Source organism: Argopecten irradians, chromosome 3, assembly GCF_041381155.1.
Source record: "Argopecten irradians isolate NY chromosome 3, Ai_NY, whole genome shotgun sequence".
NCBI classification, from domain to species: domain Eukaryota; kingdom Metazoa; phylum Mollusca; class Bivalvia; order Pectinida; family Pectinidae; genus Argopecten; species Argopecten irradians.
This window is the reverse complement of record NC_091136.1, coordinates 15,527,308-15,549,707: the sequence shown is the minus strand read 5'-3', so window position 1 is coordinate 15,549,707 and position 22,400 is coordinate 15,527,308. Positions and strand designations below refer to the sequence as shown.

At 33.2% G+C, this 22,400-nt stretch overlaps 3 protein-coding genes across 3 annotated transcripts; 2 read left to right on the top strand and 1 right to left on the bottom strand.

Annotated features, from left to right (window-relative positions):
• Positions 1–1,116: 1,116 nt before the first annotated feature.
• Positions 1,117–6,631, top strand: LOC138317655 (S-adenosylmethionine-dependent methyltransferase Rv2258c-like). The gene is made up of 3 exons (XM_069259465.1): positions 1,117–1,442; positions 2,850–2,963; positions 4,395–6,631. The coding sequence occupies exons 1-3, from the start codon at positions 1,280–1,282 to the stop codon at positions 4,961–4,963; spliced, it is 846 nt and encodes a 281-aa protein (XP_069115566.1). The 5' UTR covers positions 1,117–1,279; the 3' UTR covers positions 4,964–6,631.
• Positions 6,632–6,758: 127 nt separating this feature from the next.
• LOC138317656 (uncharacterized) lies at positions 6,759–9,835 on the top strand. The gene is made up of 5 exons (XM_069259466.1): positions 6,759–6,879; positions 7,833–7,898; positions 8,520–8,601; positions 8,911–9,101; positions 9,510–9,835. The coding sequence occupies exons 1-5, from the start codon at positions 6,861–6,863 to the stop codon at positions 9,689–9,691; spliced, it is 540 nt and encodes a 179-aa protein (XP_069115567.1). The 5' UTR covers positions 6,759–6,860; the 3' UTR covers positions 9,692–9,835.
• A 2,871-nt stretch (positions 9,836–12,706) lies between these two features.
• LOC138317654 (discoidin, CUB and LCCL domain-containing protein 2-like) lies at positions 12,707–21,269 on the bottom strand. Its single transcript, XM_069259464.1, has 8 exons — positions 21,143–21,269; positions 19,256–19,279; positions 18,110–18,312; positions 17,226–17,387; positions 15,811–15,967; positions 13,923–14,120; positions 13,583–13,630; positions 12,707–13,164 (listed from the first exon to the last, which is right to left on the bottom strand). Exons 1-8 carry the CDS (start codon positions 21,183–21,185, stop codon positions 12,974–12,976), a joined length of 1,026 nt encoding a protein of 341 aa, XP_069115565.1. The 5' UTR covers positions 21,186–21,269; the 3' UTR covers positions 12,707–12,973.
• Between the last annotated feature and the right edge of the window lie 1,131 nt (positions 21,270–22,400).

Genomic DNA, 22,400 nt, shown 5'->3' with positions numbered 1-22,400 from the left:
GAACTGGCAGATGCATGTAAATCAAAGGAAAGGTAAAAATCTTTATTTTTTGCATAAAAATAGATTGATGAGGGGCCGCGGTTTTAAGGTTTAATATCACTTTTAGATGTACTTGAACATACATGTAACTTAGTTGATATAAAGTGTCTATGCGTCCGTCCTAACCTTAGATATTACTGTAAGTTGACTCGTAGATTGTTGTGTTATTTGAAAATATGAAACAAATGTACACTTTTTTATTGCAAGTCCATGGTGTTCAGTATATATCTATGTCACCAAATACTGATCATGCCATTATATATGTATACTAGTGTTTATGGCATGTAGGAGGAGCGATTGTTTTTTTTACAAAGGCATACACATCAAAGTCAATTTAGATTGTGGATCCCAGTTGCCATTTTTCATTTTCTTATTTATTTTAATTTTAGATAGAAGGACATGGTGATTTTGCTTAAACAAGTTCATCATGCATTTTGGATCCTAGATGTCAATTTCCATTGCGCTAGTAAAGGTTAATCGTTTTAAAACGTAGGTAACGGTGGCCTCGTTTCGCAAATTATAATTTCAGTGTGCACTGTGAATCCAAGAAGTCAACAACCATTACCCGAGCTCAATATGTTTAAAAAGTAGGTCACAGTGATCTGATTTTGCAAATAGTAAAATTCGACATATTTTGAGTCTTATGGCACGAGTGCGGAAGAGCTGACGAGTGAGTGGAGAGGAAATTATGAGAGAAGGCGCGAGTGTAACATAAGGCAAATAAAAATGGAGAGGTTCGAATTAAATAAGTATGAGAAACAGGTGTGATGAATGGGCAGAAAAGATGATAGTCTAAAGACACTATTTTTAAAGCAATTGAAATTATAATCAACGTGTATATTTGTTACTGTCTTTCCTACATGTATTATGAAACATTGTTTATAATTAAGATATTCTGAGCACACCCATCATCGATATTCCAAGGGGTTATTATTGCTATCGTTATATTCATCACATGACTATGTCATAACAATACTGAAGGCATTATGTTTGTGCGACGACAGATGAGACATGTAATTTGGTCGTGTTTTGAAATAATCAAATAACGGTACTCAGTCGCATGTGAATGCTATTTTTTTCTCCTCATCAAATGGCAAAGTTTTACAATGACATAGTCCCGAGTGCATACTAGTATAACACAGTGTATGTGGTTATGACGAAAAGAAAAGTTTTATTTTAAAACAAAGCAACTTTCTGTTTTTCAATAATAACAAGGTATGTCCGCGAATGGCTGGGGTGCATGGTTACCACAGGAATTGTTTCCTTGGACGACTCCGGTAACTACTTCATCCCCCAAGCACTGAAACCAGGATTAAAGGAACTGAATCAAGCGTTTTTCTTTCCCGTCATGGCAACACTGACAGAAAAGGTTAAAATTTGCTTTAGGAATGATGGTCCTAAAGGTAAGCTGATCTGTATTTCGACATGACATTGTACAAAGGTATCTGACCTTGTGGCTTTGTTTGGATTGTGACGTCATGTGTTTGTGAGTATAACATCATAATTTTCAGGAAAAAAACCCGACCTGTATGTCGAACACTTAAGCAATGATGTCACTATTTCTACATTTTATCGCGATGTGAAATAAATTTGTTGTGCAAACTAAGTGAATACATGGCTTAACACAGTTTGTAAACAACATTTCTTTCATACTCCAATGAATAGATAGTGACATCAATGCTTATAATTGACGTTCCATACTACTTTATAAAATTAAATACGTTTACAAGTACGATTCGATCGATTTTCCAAGTATGGGTATTATTTTTCTTAATCAATACGCAACGTGAATGTTTCTATTATGGCGCCACGATAACGTCAGGTTTCCGCGGCATTCTCAGTTTTTGTTCATAGTGGTATACCAAAAAAAATGATAATAATAAATAATCGGTCAAGCAGAAAGTCAGATTTAGTGTGAGCACGCACAAAGGGAAAAAATTAAATAATGACGCCACAATGGATAAACTTACCCGAAAGGGAGGTAATTCCGTAACGTGCAACGAAAATATGTAGTGCACTGTAAATGAAACAAAAGATCGACTTTGATTTATCGCTGAATATTCTCAACATTAGTTCAGAAATTTTCATTTAATCATTAAATTGTAGGAATACATCGTACCAACCTATTTCATTCGTGCTATTCAAACTTAATCCCACTCAGTAATTTTTCCAACCTTTTCTATGGTAAATTAAATTATTTAGTGAAAATGACACGTTATTGAAAAGATCATCCTGGGATTCATCTTGTAACACTCGAGCACTATATGGTAATTAATTTACCACATATGACCTAAATATATGATTTCATTTTATTGATTTACTTTTAAAACATATTTTTATGACATTTTACGGACGATCCGTTTTAATAAACAGTATAAAATAATGGTAGCTAGTGTTAAGATATCAAAGTCCAGGAGATATATTATGCTATATAAAGAGTGAAAACATCCTTAAAGGGTGGAATTAAGATACAAACACAAAATTTTTGATATAATATACTTTATAGTTGGAACAAGATCAGGAGGCCTTTGTGCACTTTTTTTCACACATATTCAGAATAGAGGTGGATATGTTAGCGAGTTTAGTGTCGCTTTCAGTACTGGTAAATATTTCACTATCATAATAAATTATGTTATTTCGCGATAAATACACCGGTTAACCTTTAGTAAAATAGTACACATATTCACGTTAAAACGTCGACGTCTTTCGCCTAATTACCAAAATCCCTTCTCGCTTAATTTTTACGTTTAGCATATGATCAGTATACAATGTATATATATATATATATATATTCATCATTAATTTCATAGGCTACACTTACGGAGAAATGCCTGCAGAGGTTGTTGATCTCCTTGAAAAGAAAATACCGGATTGTGATATCGCTCTAGAACAAATTCTTGACCCTGTCATGGAGCTACGGAAGGGTAATTAAGTATAGTTTTATTATTTTTTATTACTATTTATTTCGATGCATTGCTTAAGGTAGACCGTCCCTTCTGGTTTCCTCTCAGGGATTTCGTTTATTTTTTGATGTTTTGATTTTAGGTATATCCTGATCACAAAAACCACATAAAAATGATATGTCACCGGGTTAATTTTTCTTCAAGGGTTGCTTAAAGATATGTATTAACGAGTTAATATTCCGGATTTTAAGGGTTTTTAAATAAATAATGTTTCCTCCTTGTAGCATCCCTTAACATAGGGTTTTCCACAATAAAACGAAATATCGTTATTTTAAAACTAAGTCCGGACCCAATTTTAGTGAAAAATTGCATCAAAATAGTCATGTTTTCTTTTTTTCTGAAAAAATGATCTCAAGAAAAATCGATTTTTTAGAATTTCCATGAAGATTGGCTTATTTGCAATACGAAAAGCCAATAAAAAGTATACCTCACCGCATTATTTTTCAAAATATGACCGATTTGCTTCCTAATACTCCTTAAATTTTGGTCTGAAAATGTTAACAAATAGGCGAATCCGTAGCACTTTTCAACATTTTATGTTATTCATTTACCCTTGTTAGTTTTTACCGATTGGCACATTTTTAGATTGGTACACTTCAAGTAAACACTCGAAAAGGTTCTAGACGAAATACTTGCTCGAATGCCGATTTCAGAAGCGAGTTGTAATAGATGGGTACGGAGAAATAAAATACGTTTGCTGGATTCGGATAGCGACGTAACAAACGTATGACGTCACAGAAGGGACGGTCTACGTTAATAGCTCATATAACATACAGTGTACTATCATATAATGCGCCTGATATACAGTGACTTTCCCCATATATTTGCATATGTCGAATTATAGCAAACATATGGAATTTTATAACACATGATTAAGAAGTTTTTATTATGGCGAGACTTGGCAAAAACGAAAATTAAAACTTCAAGACGAGTTTCATAACATCTTATTCGAAATAAGCACAAAGTTAAGATACTTTTTTTATCGCATAACGGAAACAACATTAAATGTTATATAAGCTTATATCAGGATATCCATATCAGTGCTATGTTATCTCTCGTGGATTCCCCCCCCCCCCCCCCCCCCCCCCCCCCACACACCCCAGTGATTTTGTTTTACTTTATCGCTAATTGAACTTAAGAGTAATATTTTGAGTTAACCAAACTGAATTATTTTCACTTCATCCTTAAACTTTTTCTCAGTAATATGTGACATCAGAACTCTTGCACATTTACCGGTAACATGATGGAGTCATGGCAAAATAAATTCTGAAATATAATATTTCACAACATTCAAGGGAACTACCTGTCCTTATGGCGCCTTTCTTGGTTTAAACTTGGCACATATATTTAAATGTAACTTTAATGACTCTAATTAATCGTTGTTACGTTTAGGACCGATCTGCACTATATTGGATTTAGGATGTGGAGGGGGTAACTTATCCAGAGCCCTAAGCAGACGTTTTACAGACGCCGTTATATACGCCGTAGATTACAATACAACTGCGATAAAAAGAGCAACAGAGAACCCAAATTACCCGAATGTCAACAATATTCAATTCCTTTGCCTTGACGCCAAAGCCCTCCCCTCGGAGTGGACCAACATGTTTGACTGGGTCATTCTTTATGATGTTCTACATGATTTGTCGGGTCATGTAAAGGCTATGGATGAGGTTCGTCGCGTCCTGAAGGAGGATGGTATCGTGTCCCTAAATGACCCCGACCTTCACAGTAATGTAAGAGATAATATCGGGGACACAGACGTGGCTGGCGTTGGGTATGCAATAAGCACCGTCATATGTTTGCCAAGCAGCATGTCTGATGGTGAACAGTCTGGCCATGGTATGGGCTGGGGGACTGAAAACAAAGAAGAGTTTTTGACCAATGCTGGTTGGGTTGTGACAGACAAACGAAAAGTTGGAAGTCATTTGGCGTTAAACTTTACCTGTGTTAAAAAAGAATAAGTCAGGATTAGTATTGACAAAATGCTAATTAAAACTTTTGCAACACAATTTACGATGTAATTCATAAGCTTTTCATAACTCATCATAACTCATAACTCATGGTTTAAGTGTATGATGTCGGAAAGTCTTTTAAAATCCTGCAATTATCCGGCTGTAATATCTATTATATTAAAATATAATGTATATGGCAAAATTAAAAGGTATTGTAGTTCAAGCTTATATGAATAGATACATATAGATGATTAACTATATATACCATAAATCAACTTCTTATCGTGTTCAATTAAATTTTGGCGGATTTTGCGGGCGATTTACATGCGCAAAAATAATCGTCGTAAAAAGTGTCCTCACAAATACAGTAAAACTGTCATGACTAGAATTAAAATCTCTCACGTCTAGAAATAAAATCTCCGTACAATAAGTTGGTTTATAATTGTAATATGTTTGCATTCATTTCCTCCTTTAAATTGATCTATCTAGATAAGGAGATCACTGTATGACATGAAATATTCGCGTGTTCTTTCTTTCGTGGGTCGGAGCTTTGATATAATTTCGCGGAATTAATTTTACGGCAACCACATAAACAGCGAACGTTTCTAAACAAAGAGTACATTTGTATCTCATGTTATACAGTATACTAAACTACTAAAAAATGAAATAAAAATACCAGTTATCTTTAGAACTTATATTAGCATAGATTTACTGATAATTGTGGTAGATAAATATACCTGTATACAGTTATGCATAAATTGCATATAAAATAAATAAATAGATAAAATAATACAAATAAAAATATTTGAGAAAAAATAAATTTTGGATCGATGTTCTTGTAAGATGTTGGTATAAACATTATTTGCCCAAGGAAAAGCTGTGAAATTGTGTCGACCGTATAATTGCCAATTCTAGCATTTAATAAACATTTATTTTCGAAGAAAACAAATTATTCTTTTAGGAATTAGTTGTATAATAGAGATGTATGTAACATAATTGAAAATCTTTTATTAGGAGTAGTCCATATACATATATGAAGGTAACATATTTGATATCATGACAGATATTTCCACAGGTATATTCTATTGACTGAACGAGGTCAGACAGATGCACGTGAAATGTGGTTTCACACCTACAATAAGACAGAAATATTTAGTTGTTGATTTTGGTATAAAATGACGTTGACCCTGCCTTTACATGTAGAATACCATACTTGCATCTAAAACCCTTTTTGAACGTGGTAGATTGAAATCCTCAAATGTATTTTATAAAAGGTAGATAACAATGGCAAATCACCATCGAGAAAACTTAAATGATATACCGGCATGGCATTTGACGATTTGGGCGAGTGGCTCGTATTGGTTTGACAAAATTCGTTTCTTGTGAAATATTGACGTGTTGATTACCTCCTTTGTGTGTATCTTGTGTAACGCATCGACGAAACTTATCAGACATTTTTTTTATGAATGTATTATAAAGAATTGATGAAGGGGAAATGAAGTAAAAAAATATTCATACTTCATTTTGGGATTTTTTTTTCTCTTTTAAGTGTTGTACTGAGTTATTAAAGTATCTTATCTCCTCTCTTGACATATCTGTGTCTAAGGGATATGCTAAAGTAAGGCACCAGACCAGAATACAGTCTTCTGTATAAATGGCACACATGTGAAATCAGTCTTACCATATAGGGGGTCAGGTAATTCGTAACATGTCAAAGACTGCGTGCCTTATCTTTTGGCACCTGGCTTTACAGCGACAGATAGGGCGATATGGTCATCGGGACTTTTCACCAGATTACAAAGACTTACAAAGATAAGAAGGTCTTGTATGTGTGACCTGTTCCATCTCGGCCAGTACCCCTCGACTCTCGGAATCTCCAGGACGGTCATTGTCAACTATTTCCAAAATGCTTTCAGTTGTCACAGGTCTGTATAATTTGATACCATTGTATCCATTACTTGTAAGTTATAAGTATATACCGTTGCTGTAATTATTTGAGCTTGATATTGTCTAGCACTTTTATTTCCTTTTATTCAAGACCAGATTATTTCATGTACATATTATATATACATTTAAAAAGCGTTTTTAAAAAGCGTTTAGCCAGCCAAATGCACGGGGAAAGTGTTTAACAACAAAACGAGGAAAGCTTACATTTTGCACAATATTAAAATGCACTTTACAACCGCGCTCTAAAAAGGTCTACATATTCGATTTGCATACATTCCTTGACAAAATATTATTAATTGAACCTATTTATCCCGGATTCAAGAGACTATTATCACTAAAGCATTAAGGTTAATTGCTATGATGCCAACGGTAGAATTTTAACAAAACCTTATTTATTATCATCTCTTTTGCTTGCGTCATTGCGCTATATTTTTGCAAGATCTCTTTTCTGCTTACATACCGAAATAAGTACATTAAAAATGCCCCTCCACCGACAGAGCATAAACGATAATCATCATTTGAACAATAGCTGATGTACACTCGTGTTTTTATGTGTCTAATTAATATAAAAATGCACATGAAATAATTTATTTTCATTTTGATGCGTCGTGCAAAGTCAGCACAATCAGTATTTAATTCCATACAGGGCATAGTCCCGTGGAATTGTTTCGGAACGCAATTACTTATTTTCAGTATTTTCGTTTTCAATTAAAAAAAAGAAGCTCAAACTATTCTATGACAGAAATGATGTGAAGGAAGTAACATTAATTTGTAACTGAAGAAAAACATTACTTCGTCTGCTCCTGTTTTGATAGAATAAAATAGCATTCGCCGGTGGTTCATTAATGAAAATAAGAAAATAAGAAAATATCATCGTCTGGAAATATTCGTGTGTATGATTTTGTCAAATATTTTTTTCAATTTATTTCAGGATTTGCATTAGTGCTGACAGCATACGCCTTGCCCTTTGACCTTCTTGGAGATCCTCTATATATAGGTGGGTTAAGTTTGTGATAAAAGATCATCTATAAGATATAAATATATTTGTTCTTACAAAATAGATACTTGTTGTTAAAAATAAATATTTGTCCAATAGCACATAAAAATTATATGTATTTAAAAATTAAACATATGTTCATAAAAAATAAATACCTGTTCAAAATGTAAATATATATTAAAAAAATAATATATTGTAAAACAAAAAAAAATTCAATCTGTATTTAGGATATTTGAATTTATTTGTATATGTATTCAATGTGCAAAATAAATATGAATTTTAAAATGTTAAAAATCAAATTAATGTAGAGAAATATACATAAACTACTCCTTGCATATTATTTAATGACTATGTTCACTATTGGGAGAGGTTAAATAAGTGTTTAGTTAACAGTGACACAGAGTACATTTCATATTTACGGGGAGGAAATACACAGACTTAATAATTGAAGTGTTGACAGAAGAAATCTTTATAAAGCAAGTACCTATATTTCTTTTAATGTCACACAAGTTAATAACTACTATCACATACATATCACGAGACATATCTTATAGGAAATGGTATTTAAGTGTCACCAACAGCGCAACAAGTATACTATTATGAAATGTTATTTCTCCACAGACGCCAATCTGATCGCAGTCTGCCAGCCAATCGATGCCCCTGTCAATGGCCGCGTTTACTGTGCATATGGAATTGGTAATTTGTGAGTAATATATGATGATTTATTGATGTCACTTAATGTTAACCAAAGCCTCCCACAGCAGATATCTTTCCGACCTATTACACTGATACACAAAAATAAATAGATAAATGAAAAAAATGTTATTGATAAAATAAATTATTGATATCAAAAATACCTTATTAATCAATTTATCTATCTATACTATGAATTGGTTCTTCCCTGGAAAAAATATATACAGTTTCAAGGCAAATAACCTACATTATTTTGCACATTTCAGAAAATATTACATAGGTCTTTTAATCATTTACCAATACCTTATATCGTTACCAGGACGTGTACTGCATCTTGCGAAAATGGTTTTGCCTCAGACTCCAACATGATGTTTAATACCATGACCTGTGAATATGAAAAGCCATTTGCTGCTACATCATTTGGTGACTGCCGAACGGCTGTTCCAACACTCGCTCCCACACTTTCCCCCGCCGTCACCGATTCACCAGTCGTCGGTCCAGTCACCACTGGTATGTAACAATTTTAAAACACCTTCATCTTTAAAAATAATGAATATTCTAAATTTAATATACATTTTTGTAATGTTACTGCTAATGTTTTAGTTTCAGCAACCATATAAAGTATTCTATGATTTAACATAATTTAGCTATCATATATGATCAAATGTCAATTTATCCAAAACCGTACAAGGGAGGTAAGGAGGTAATGCTTCATTATCACAGAAGATTTATTATCTAGAGAATACATAGCAGAGGTGTATAAACTAAAGACATAAATGCCACGAAAATTTCAACATAAAAGAAACTTCGCTTAACTGTCAAAAACTAGAATATCATCATGTCATTTAATGGATATTTTTATCCACTTTGTTGGAGAAAATCATATTATTTATTGTAATCGGTTTTTTTAATTTCTAGGAGCCTGTATCCATAACGTCCTGGAATGTGGTACTAATGAGGGAGACTACCAAGCATGTACTGACTGTAGTAAGTACGTCACGTGTTCCGTCAATGGTGCCACCCTGAGAGACTGTCCAGTTAGCCTTGTATGGGACGACAACCTCAAGAGATGTGAACGTACATCAACAACATGTGCATAGATGTGTCTGTTTTTTAGAATTTGACATTAGTGCGCATGAGCGAGTGTAAAGCTCCATTTCCGTTTGGGTACTCATCTTTGCCAAATTTGATATTATTACTGTCTTCATGTTAAATCACATTAAATCGTTTCACCAAGACAAAAACAGTGTTATCTTTATGTTTTGAATTATCGAAGTGAACCGTTCCTTTCATTGCCCTTAACCATTTACTGTCAACAATATATGTATAATGAAATTGTGCTACTGTACCAATATCGGATACATAGCAATATACTGCACACTTTTATATAAATTTCATTTTCATATGTAATATATCTTATCAGTATAAAAAACACAAATAAAAATAATATGCAGAAACCCAATCTAATTAAAATCAGCCTTGCTCTTTGCTATCGACGACAAATGTTATGACGTGGAATTAAAAGCTTCTGCACGTGATGCTTTACTGTATTTGGAATGGACACAACTGCGTGTTATTTTTATTTTCATGTTTGACGAAAAGAAAGTATTTTTATTTAAATGTGAGTGCAAACTAAATCTAAAACAATGTGCTATTTCGATATATCATGAATTAGCTCCCCTTTATGCTTATCCTGTGCTATATATTCCACCTACTGTCTGTATTGGCCTCAATCTAGTTAAATTTAACTTAACTGATATACCTTCAAAATAGATTAACCGCCGCTAGACTAATAGGATATTTCTCTACTAGAGGGTCGGACAGGGAATTCTCTTACCCCAGACAGGGATATCCACAGTTTTACCAGTGTGAGAAGAATAGAATCTTTCAACCCCTTTCGGGTGAGACAGGAGAATCTCAACCCGAGGGTAAGATTCTTAAGATGTCAAACACGAGGCTTTGCCGAGTAAGCTTAAGAAGCTTACCCAGAGGGTTGAGATCTCCTGTCTCACCCCAAAGAGGGTGAATGATTCTTTTTCTCTAACCCCGTGCACCACTTTGTGTCTGTAATAAACGTATCACTTATGCAAGCGAGGATGACATGACCTCAATGAGTTGCCGTCTTCGCCGTCTTTGTGACATCATTTCATTGTTGTCGTGACGTTATAATACTATTACCGCGACGTCATGATACTGTTGTCGTGACTTCATACCATTGTGGGGCAGGTGCAAAGATCTCGTGTAGCTTGTCTTTACCCTAGGGTGAGATAGAAAAAATCTCACATCGATAAAACTGTGGATATCCCTGTCTGGGGTAAGAGAATTTTCCATCTCACCCTAGGGTAAAGACAAGCTACACGATATCTTTTCACATGCTCAACAGTGGTATGACGTCATACATAGTAGTGAAAATCATTATAAGATGACTACGTTAATCATTCTTCAAAGTAAAAGCATCAGAAGAAAAACACATTAACGCTATAAAACTCTTATTCTTACTCTTAAAAACAATTATGAGATAAATAGAAACTACATAAAATTAATTATCTTTGCTTTTTTAGTTATTGTACTTTCATGAATATCGTTTATACAACATCAGTCATTTTATCAAAAATAACTCATATTAACACAATCTAACTCATTGTATTTTTATTTCGTCAAATCGAAAAACAATTACATTTGTATGTGATAAATAGAAAATATAAATATCATAAATGTAGCAAAATTAAATGGTGTTGCTATTTTAGATCTTTCACAAACTTCGTTCCTTTCATTGCCCTTAACCATTTACTGTCAACAATATATGTATAATGAAATTGTGCTACTGTACCAATATCGGATACATAGCAATATACTGCACACTTTTATATAAATTTCATTTTCATATGTAATATATCTTATCAGTATAAAAAACACAAATAAAAATAATATGCAGAAACCCAATCTAATTAAAATCAGCCTTGCTCTTTGCTATCGACGACAAATGTTATGACGTGGAATTAAAAGCTTCTGCACGTGATGCTTTACTGTATTTGGAATGGACACAACTGCGTGTTATTTTTATTTTCATGTTTGACGAAAAGAAAGTATTTTTATTTAAATGTGAGTGCAAACTAAATCTAAAACAATGTGCTATTTCGATATATCATGAATTAGCTCCCCTTTATGCTTATCCTGTGCTATATATTCCACCTACTGTCTGTATTGGCCTCAATCTAGTTAAATTTAACTTAACTGATATACCTTCAAAATAGATTAACCGCCACTAGACTAATACGATATTTCTCTACTAGAGGGTCGGACAGGGAATTCTCTTACCCCAGGCAGGGATATCCATAGTTTTACCAGTGTGAGAATAACAGAATCTTTCAACCCCTTTCGGGTGAGACAGGAGAATCTCAACCCGAGGGTAAGATTCTTAAGATGTCAAACACGAGGCTTTGCCGAGTAAGCTTAAGAAGCTTACCCAGAGGGTTGAGATCTCCTGTCTCACCCCAAAGAGGGTGAATGATTCTTTTTCTCTTACCCCGTGCACCACTTTGTGTCTCTAATAAACGTGTCACTTATGCAAGCGAGGATGACGTGACCTCAATGAGTTGCCGTCTTCGCCGTCTTTGTGACGTCATTTCATTGTTGTCGTGACGTTATAATACTATTACCGCGACGTCATGATACTGTTGTCGTGACTTCATACCATTGTTGGGCACGTGCAAAGATCTCGTGTAGCTTGTCTTTACCCTAGGGTAAGATAGAAAAATCTCACACCGATAAAACTGTGGATATCCCTGTCTGGGGTAAGAGAATTTTCCATCTCACCCTAGGGTAAAGACAAGCTACACGATATCTTTTCACATGCTCAACAGTGGTATGACGTCATACATAGTAGTGAAAATCATTATAAGATGACTACGTTTAATCATTCTTCAAAGTAAAAGCATCAGAAGAAAAAACACATTAACGCTATAAAACTCTTATTCTTACTCTTAAAAACAATTATGAGATAATATAGAAACTACATAAAATTAATTATCTTTGCTTTTTTAGTTATTGTACTTTCATGAATTTCGTTTATATAACATCAGTCATTTTATCAAAAATAACTCATATTAACACTATCCAACTCATTGTATTTTTATTTCGTCAAATCGAAAAACAATTACATTTGTATGTGATAAATAGAAAATATAAATATCATAAATGTAGCAAAATTAAATAGTGTTGCTATTTTAGATCTTTCACAAACTTCGTTTGTAAAATTAAATACTAGACGTTAATTTGCCGTCCTCATCTTTCACAGTCAATGATTACGTTCTGTACGATATTGGCGGTAGTTGTAATAGTGTTTTAATGTAATCATACCAACTATTGCCATTGCTGCATGTTTAAATGCACCTGGAGTCTTTCCAATCGCACATCTTTTTCGCATTATTCCAGACCAGACCTGCCGGGCATGGCATTTTGTACAGTATACCGTTGGAACATGTGACGAATGTATCCATTTCACAGAACTTCTTTTTTGTGTCACATCCCTGGTAATCACCATTAGCCTTCCCCGCACAGGATGGGACGCAAGCTAAAATAACAAAATAAATGTAAATATGTAAAAATAACACGTAACATCTTAAGAAAATGTTGATGGTACCTGTTTTATATACTTAAATAAATTGATTACTTGTATATTCAAGTCAATGACACGGATTTTTATAGAAAGGTGTATTTTGAAAAAAATTCTACGAAAAGAACATATAAAATATAACAGAATGTAGATGTTTGTCGATATGCCTCTCATCATTACATGTTAGCGTATTGATTTGTGAATGAAAGGTAATATCGTTCAGAAAAGTTAATTGTTTTTCCAAGTTTGTTTCAAAAAATTACTTTTGCGTTAGTCTTGTTGGGAGCAATTTGATATTGTTTTCAAGTTCAATCACAATTTTTTTTTTTTTTTTGCAATCAACTCTAATGTCTATAGAAAATGAAAATATACTTACGGACAAATGGAAGACCTGCTGCTAAAGTTGCAACCGCAGGAGCATTAGCTACAAGTTAGGAGGAGACAAAATGAATCACCCGATACTCATAAGATATTTGCACACCAAAAGTACACCAATTGTGATATGTCATAGAATATGATTACGTTAATATTGTGTAAGTATTCTTATGTGTGTTTTTTTTAACTTGTACCTCGGTCTTTTAGCTCTGTTTGTTATACATTTTGTTTGTTTTATTGTCTTGTTATGATAATGCTTGGTGTGTTTTGCCGATAGTAAATTAAGATTTCCAGAAGAACAGACCAATATTTTATAAATTATTACAATACAATTGGCTTACATGTTGTTCCGCCATTTGTGGTGACCTGAGCGGCGTTTGCTGTTGTTTTCACGAGACTGGAAGTTGTCATAGCAGCTTTAGCTGTAGTTTGTTGGTTTTGTGTTGTTGTTTGTTGACTTTGTACCGTTGTTTGAGCTTGAGTCTGAGCTGTCGTCTGCGGCAAAGCTGAAGTCGGGGGTGGGATTGTTGTAGCAGGAGCTAAAATTGCGAGCCAAAAATTGAATGCAAAAACGTAAAACTTTATTGCGCTTTTCGAATCACTTAATTTATTAATATCTTAAATGATACAAAATTCCATAATAACACTTTTTCTCGGTAATGCGACCTATTGATAAAAATAACAACATGATTATTTGCTAATCACAAATTGTGCAATAATGCATCTACGTCCAGCAAATGTACTTGGGAGGACACGTGCGATACCCGTTTGTTGGATATAGCAATATTTAGTGTCTTTGTTTGAGGAAACAAGGTAAAAAATCAAGGTAAGGAACTCTTATTAGAGCCAAAAAAGATATCGTGGCAGTTATTATCTCAAAGCATGGATAATATGGATAGTTATGGATTCAAAGCACTCGATGATTTTTTATTGTAAAATTCATTCACAAACCATGACAATTTCGTGTTAAAGATGCTCCACCGCTGACAAATGGTATGTTTTCGCTATCAAAACAGGAACAGACGATTTCGTATTGTTCTTCAGTCACAAAAGTTACTTACTTAAAACAATTACACCATCGAAAAAGTTGTGATTCTAATTTTACTTCAAGATACAAATATTTAAGGATGTATTCTTCTGAGGTTTCAGTCCCGTTGAAGTCTCGTTTCGACAAAGATCAAAGAAGTTATGAGATTTTCAAATATATTTTATCAATATCTGTAGCAAGTTGCCAGATACAAATTTTGTCAAAATATTACATTTCTATTTTCAGTAGATTTTTTTATACAGGGATTTTAAGAAATGGCCCATTTGGCGGCCATTTTGAAATTGTGTCTTTTTCCTCTTTGAGTAGAGCCATAGTTTAACCACTTTTTACTGAAATTGTTTTTACTTAAATCAAGACTGCAGCAGCATTTTTAGCTTATCGAGCTAATTTTTGCTATTAATCTTTACTAGGTTCGTGGTTATCAAAATATTGAGCATTATTGCGTGAAGTGATACGCTTTTGTCACTTTATTTTTACATTTGATGGTAATTTGAGCACTTTTATTTTTTACTCTAAAATACTGAAAAATAAAGGGTTAAATATAGCAAAAATGGCTGAAAATGGTGTATTTTGTAGCTCAAAATTAAGGGGTAGGGGTAGCATATGTTGTTATTCTGAGAAAAAATATGAATCTTATTAATCAAAACTTGTATATTTTTAAAGAAGACTACAGGAAAATAATTTCTTCAAACTTCCATACATTCCATTAGGAAATTATGGCTTTAAACTCTTGTGTATATGGTCAAAACGGCAAAAATCCCAAAAAATCCAATATTTTGTCAACTTGGTATCTTTGAGGGACAATAGCTCAAAAACAAGCACACCGACATATGTTTTTTCTTCCATTTTCTTGTATGGTATGAACTTCTATTTCCAAAAATCTATATGCAAAAAAAAGTTTAATACATGAAAATTTTGACTTCTCAGGGGTGTACATCCTTAAAACAATTAATTGCATCCCGAAAAAATTCCCTGGCACTATGTCCTATATGGAAGTAGTAATTGCACATGCACCAAAAGCAAAACAAATTATTCTATATTATGTTTTTGTGTTAATTCGACATGTTCATACAAGATAAGTCAACATTTATTGTTAAAATGGTGAGTATCGTTTATGCACTGTCTGTGGTGGAGCATCTTTAAACAAAGTCTAAGAATATTACAAGTTTTGGGTTAAGTACCTTTCTGACTCTGATCAATCTGGCATCCTAATAGATCGAACCGCATAGATATATTTTGGGACCAGGCCTCCGGAATGATACGTACGTATTTGGCGAACACAGGACATGGGAAGGTGCTTGATTCAATAGTATCTGAATCTAAGTTACCTCGGAATATCTGGAATAAAATGTTACAGTTGTATGGTCTATAACTTTCGCTCTTTTTGTCATAGTGAAAACTGTTTAAGTGTTATACATATTTTTCTCCGTTTGCCTGAGTTTTAAACTTTCTAATTTTACCACTTTTTATAAAGTTGCAGCACTGGAAGTATCTTTAATAATAAAAGTAAAAAAATCTTTTTAACGTGTACACGTGAAAAATAGGCTCGAAAGATGCCGAATCATTCCGAACTCTTCCGAACATCGTCGCGACAATCTCGAAGTAAAACGAGAGTTGTGAAACCAAGAGAAAACATCAACAATTTTTCATAAACAAAACATGTGGTCGACCTCATCAGACTCTATCTACAAAGAAAATAATGCTCGCACATTACTATATTTGATACTCACAATATTTTACAGTGATGTGTAAATATACTCTATATGTGGACGTATACCAGCATGATTTGCTCATATAAGCCAGAAGGAAAACGTAAACAAACACATGTGCGCTTACGCTAGTTATCTGGCTCACCACGTGCAGGTCGTGGCGAACGTCAGTCACGTGATACGATTCGGAATCCGAAGTCACTGAACATGGCGGTGATTGAAGGCGCTTTTATTCAAAACCAGGAATATATGATTCCTAGATTTTGGCTCTCTTATAGGCCGACATATGCTTTTGGGGAGCTAAATCATCAAGTTACATTTCAATGTTTAAATATGAAATGTTTAAGTTACATATCGTTACAGTGAAATTAGCAGCAATACAACTTTAAATATTTCAAATCAACAACTGAAATGAGGAAAATAGGAAATAGATAGCTTTGAGGCTATTCATTAGTAATATAATTTTCAATCTTGACCTTTGACATTTTCGTTATCCCTTTCTATTAATCATCGGAACATTAAACATCACGGATGACAAACACATTAACCTCAATCAATCAATACTTCAAGTGCAGTATCGTGTTTGAAACACATACTACACATGTACATGAAGTGATCGTTAAATAGATAATGTCGTTATTTTCTTGGTTGCAGTTCAAAAAACTAATAAAATGTAAATGATATTCAGATTATTTACGTTATTGTAACGAACGGTTTTGAGTGCTTTAAATCACGAAAGATAGTACACACAGATACATACTTCGTTTAAACGCGATATTAGAGGTCTACTACCATAATAACGGTTATAAGGGTATCACATTTAGATAGATATATAGTGGGTGTCCGACACCTTGACTAAATAAGCTATTGATAAATGGACTACTTACCTTATCCTTGCCGTTGGTATCGGTGACTCGTGTGAAGTTGATACCGTCCATACTTGTGGCCACGTGATAAAGATTGACATATTCTACACTGTTTTCTGTCGGTAGGATATTCCGACCCTGGGTCATAACCCCTCGGATCAGACTGGCATCTTTTAATTCAACCTGAAGGAGATGATAAACGTTCGTAAATATTGCCCGTCACTAAGGTCAACCGAGGTGTCTATCAAATGTGTATATTTCGGAAAATTACCATGCAGCCGACGAATATTCGCGTTTTTTAAAAGACAAATATGTGATCGTCGACCATTTGCATTGAAAATTCTTAAAATATACATGTATCGTATAATTGTAATGAGTTAGACTTTTTACCCTATGAAATGACGTGCAAAAACTACCATATACAGTATTTTAAACCATGATAAAGTTTAACAAAGGACAGAAGTCTATGCAGTCTGACAATATTTCAAGACATTAAGGATAATATCCCATTCTCTAAAAAGTGACAACTATAAACCATATGGCGGTGTTTTTTTCGAGGGACTCTGGATATCTTCATCATAAAAACGGATACATACACACAAGACATTAATGAGAAGATGCAATTAATCAGATAAAGTTAATAATTGATGAAATATTTCAAAATTTCTCTCTCTAATTGCGAAAAAAAATATGTATAGTTGAAATCAATGTTAAACGAGTATGTGACTATATGTTTGTATGAATATTATTCTCGGCAATGAAATTCACGAAGCACTCTCCTGGTGAAAAATATTTAAAAATTGAAACCGATGAACAGAACAAAAAGGAAATAAAAAGAAAAACGGCAAATAAAAAAGTAAAAGTCCAAAAGTACGTTCAGCTTCAGTTAACCAATTTCATTCTACCTGGATGTACTCTTTCTTGGAATTTTGTGTAGGTGCCCAGGATCCTTGAAGGTAAGTTCCATTAGCTAACTGACTTGCTGTTGTGTTCAGCCGCCCTCTTTCAGGACCAGCGTAGATATTTCCGTTTAGACTGCTGGAGGCGGTGATGTGGTCATCCGGGACTCCATACGGACCAGTGACAAGGTTATGAGCGCAAGGATCCGCTACATTTTAGAAAAAAAATCAATTTTTCAATTGACTTGATTCAAAGCATTATTTACGTCGCATATTATTTTAACCATTTGTCCATTTCATAATGCAAAAACACGCTTTAATATTGGAATAATTCAAAATCTGTAAAATTCAAAGAATAATTCCATTTAAATATATTGTTATCTATTAATCTTATGATGGTGTAATGTTCAAATAAAGTGAATGTGTACCTGTTATCGATATTCAATATGAGAAAGCTTGAAAATAATGAAATGTATGTAAGGCATTTTCGAACCATGGTATGGGAACAATGATATCATTGTAATAATAAGAAAGCGTCAGATACATGTCTGTCGACCTAATTCATTAACCATTTAAAACCAGTATCCATGAGTTGTCATAATATATCTATCCACCAAAAAAGCCCTTAACTTCATAATGTAATATCAACGAAAAAGCATACAGTCACATCAATATTTACCGTATCTTTCATGCATATTGAGAAAGTCTTTTCGTAGGTTCGCAACGAATTCTCAGCGCGAAACAAGAAAAATGTTTGCACATTCTGTAGATAAAGTATACTTTCCTAATTGTTCGTTGTAGGTTTCAATAAATATTTCATCTTACATTTTTATGCTGATCTGGGGTCAGTAACATGGCAACTGTCATACATGAAAGTCAAAATTGTTACCTAGATTTTAAGGTCTTGAAGAATGGCGGGACTCGGATACCCAAAATGAAGAAGACACATTTAAGTTATTTATAGACAATAAAACTACATTCCATTCCAATTTTAAAAAGAAAATCTGCTTAGAAACAAAATCATAAGAAAAGATATGTCAAAATGCATGAAAAGATATGTTACAAATACGACTTGGCCAAATACTTTAAATTGTCATACTGTTATATTAGTATACGTAAAAAAATACTTTAATAACAGAGTGATATACTTACAGGCGACAGTGAATGCTGCAACAGCTGAAATGAGGAAAAGAACATTGGTGTATTGCACATTCCACATACCAAAAACAATGAGTTAAATTAATGGAGCTGATTCACATACGAGATGATACCTTGTGTGGGATATTTGTTTCTGTTTTTTAATTGATTGATGCTAAAAGATACTAAAGCTAAAAGTAAATTGATTTAAATTAAATTAATTTAACAAGAGTTACGATTCATCACTATATATACTAGTCCCGCACAAACGTTATCAGGTATCACGTGGTATATAAATATGTCCCATTTGAAATTTATCATAAAATAAAATTTTACTTTTATTCTTGACACAGTTTTTTTCTTATAGATACAGGTTGTATTATTGATTCAATATTTATTATATATACAAATTTTATTAAAGACACAACTTTTTATTATAGTTTTAAATGCAAATAAAGCTTTTATAATAGAAACAGCTTTTAAAGTTAATATGCTTTAAAACTTTGTTATCGGTGTTACCTATTAAACAATGACGAATAACTTTATAGATACATTTTTACGCGGTATGTTTAAAACGTTTATTTTGCACCAGTCGCCAAAACACATTTTACCAACAGTATCTTAAACATTTAAAGACACCCTTAATCTGGCTAAACATGTTGTGTATCAGTGAAATTAATGACTGTGTTTAGAAGCATCACTGAGCGTTTGTCCAATATGTGGTATATATTTAAACTGTTCATAGTTACCTACATCGTAAGTGTTATTCTGTTGATAACATGTCAGTCATGGCACAAACAATCGAGCTTAGTGTATATTGACAGTTTATATAATATAATAAACGAAAAATATGCTTATATAGGTGAAGCATGCAAACTTAAAAATGGGTATGCATTCATTGCGCTCAAATTTTCTTCTTGGAAAAGGAATGCGAAACAAACTATTTTTTTCTCAATGGCTATTTATAAAAGTTATAAACAAGCTCACATTTATTGGGGTTGTTGTGGCTACGTTTGGGGAAGTTATCTTTTATTCAAATGGCATGATTGTCTTTGTTTGCAATTTGACTTTATTTTTACATATTCAATACACAATGACGGATATAATATACGGTATGATACGATTTGTGATGTTTTTAAAGTATCTTTTTCATTTAACTTGTTTCCTTATCCATTTAACTTGTTTCCTTATCCAGTGATACGCGATGATTTTAGTGTGCCAGTACCATGTGATTAACATTTCCCATCATGTATGAGTATGGCAATAAAATGGATTATCGTTACCACGAACGTTCACAACTCGAAGACGACCTTATTTTATTCGGAGAATTCCGTTGATCTTTCAATTTAAAGAATTCTATATAATATTACCGTATTTAACGTGTCAAGCTTTGAGAATTCCACATAAGAATAAAAAATTATCTTACTAGGAGATAAATAATTATTACACTAAAATAATCATTATTATTTGGGTACATCTTCTCTCAATACATATCAGCAAGTTATTTAAGAGAGCAAGTTATTTAATGTATATTGTATATATATTACTTGAGTAATATTGAAAAAGATATTTATTTATTAGTTTATTAAATAAGCGAAAATTTAAAATGCAGCATTATGGCACATAGAAAAAATACAAAATATAAAATGATTTCTTTACACTTGAAACATTTATACAGTGTAACTTTTTATTTTATTTAGTATTTTGATCTACCGTTGATAATCAAAATGTTTACTATGAATTAGTAATCAGAATTATTTTAATGAAAGTTAAAACAGTCTACATAAGAAAACGAAAATAATTTTAGCATTAAGATGTATTAGGTAGAAAAAAAGTAAGTGACAGTAATATAAGTATAAAATAGAATAACCAAATCAGGGTAAAATAACTGTTGTGACTTACCTATGAAAACGATAATGTTTTGTGTTACCTTCATGGTGGACATCGCTTGTCAAAACTGACGAGATTGTACCAGAGGATTAATTATGACCTATATACGTCTACCCTTATACAAACATAGCCGAGCCAGCCCCTATCCGGGATAGTCATGCTTAGGAGGGGTCCTACTCGCATAGGTCCGTTACCAGGACGAAAGGTCCATATCAAGCACAGAGGAGAGCGAGGGCACTGACTAATTAGAATTCAATAAAGGGCTGACTTATGTTGTCAATAGACAGTGGAGTGTGTAATATCCGGACTAGAAGACGGGAAGGCTTTGTTCCGGAGAACATGAAACTTGCTTGTAACAACTAAGCATTGTGAATTGATGTTGGATGACCAAAACTTCTTACTCGGAGATATGTTGTCTAATGCTCCGGATGGATGCTATCTCGAATTATTTAAAGTAAATGGATTATCTTAATTGTGGACTTAATGACGGTTTGGACAAATTCAGGATGCTTGACAGAAAATAGTTATAGAAGATGGCCTGTTTTTGTTTTCAAATGACTTCCCAGGAATCTGGTGGCGACAACAAGTTAAATTCCAGTGAACGAAGTTATTTATCCTATGTTTACACTCTTAAGATATACTTTACTTTCACCTTGTCCGCAAATGAATACATAGATGAAAAAACACAACACATTTCCTTCTGTATATTACGATATATCGAATTTTTGTCGTATGAACGAATCAATCAAACGAACAAGTAATGGGAAGTGTGGTACTTCTTTTGTTCATTTGTGTGTTTTCATAACTTTGGTCTGTATAATGGTACATAGTTGTTTGAGCAAGCCGTATTTTTCCAAATTGAATTGGCTTTTGGATGTGGAAGAATTTTGTGCATAACGATATGCCATATATATGCACGTTCACACTTTCGGATGCACATTTTACCACCTGTTGTTATATTTGCTATTAACTCATGTAAGATGTCAAGAAGTATTGATATGACGATTGTTAAACCAGGCTAATTTTTTTAGATTTAAATAAAAAAAAGCTCCAAAAAACGTCCGATCCATCAGAACGAAAGCATGCTATATTCACATTTTAATTTGATATCACTATGAAGCCTAGCCCGAGTTTTCTGGCCCTGACACCAGACTTAGACATTGTGACAGATAAATGTCTTATTATATGTCTGGTGTGTCAGGACCAAAATTTATCGGGCTATATAAAGTCATGATATTGTTATTATTTTTAACATACTGTTAAACAGATT

What these genes read in the sequence shown, in the direction of transcription:
- LOC138317655 (XM_069259465.1), top strand. Translation starts at nt 1,280, where the DNA reads ATGGTTACCACAGGAATTGTTTCCTTGGACGACTCCGGTAACTACTTC. An exon ending in TAGGAATGATGGTCCTAAAG is followed by an intron (nt 1,443 to 2,849) that starts GTAAGCTGATCT and finishes TTAATTTCATAG; the next exon opens with GCTACACTTACGGAGAAATG. An exon ending in TGTCATGGAGCTACGGAAGG is followed by an intron (nt 2,964 to 4,394) that starts GTAATTAAGTAT and finishes TGTTACGTTTAG; the next exon opens with GACCGATCTGCACTATATTG.
- LOC138317656 (XM_069259466.1), top strand. An exon ending in TGGAGATCCTCTATATATAG is followed by an intron (nt 7,899 to 8,519) that starts GTGGGTTAAGTT and finishes ATTTCTCCACAG; the next exon opens with ACGCCAATCTGATCGCAGTC. An exon ending in GCATATGGAATTGGTAATTT is followed by an intron (nt 8,602 to 8,910) that starts GTGAGTAATATA and finishes TATCGTTACCAG; the next exon opens with GACGTGTACTGCATCTTGCG.
- LOC138317654 (XM_069259464.1), bottom strand. Translation starts at nt 21,185, where the DNA reads ATGTCCACCATGAAGGTAACACAAAACATTATCGTTTTCATAG. An exon ending in TGCAGCATTCACTGTCGCCT is followed by an intron (nt 18,313 to 19,255) that starts GTAAGTATATCA and finishes TCTAAAATGTAG; the next exon opens with CGGATCCTTGCGCTCATAAC. An exon ending in AGCAGGTCTTCCATTTGTCC is followed by an intron (nt 13,165 to 13,582) that starts GTAAGTATATTT and finishes TTGTTATTTTAG; the next exon opens with CTTGCGTCCCATCCTGTGCG.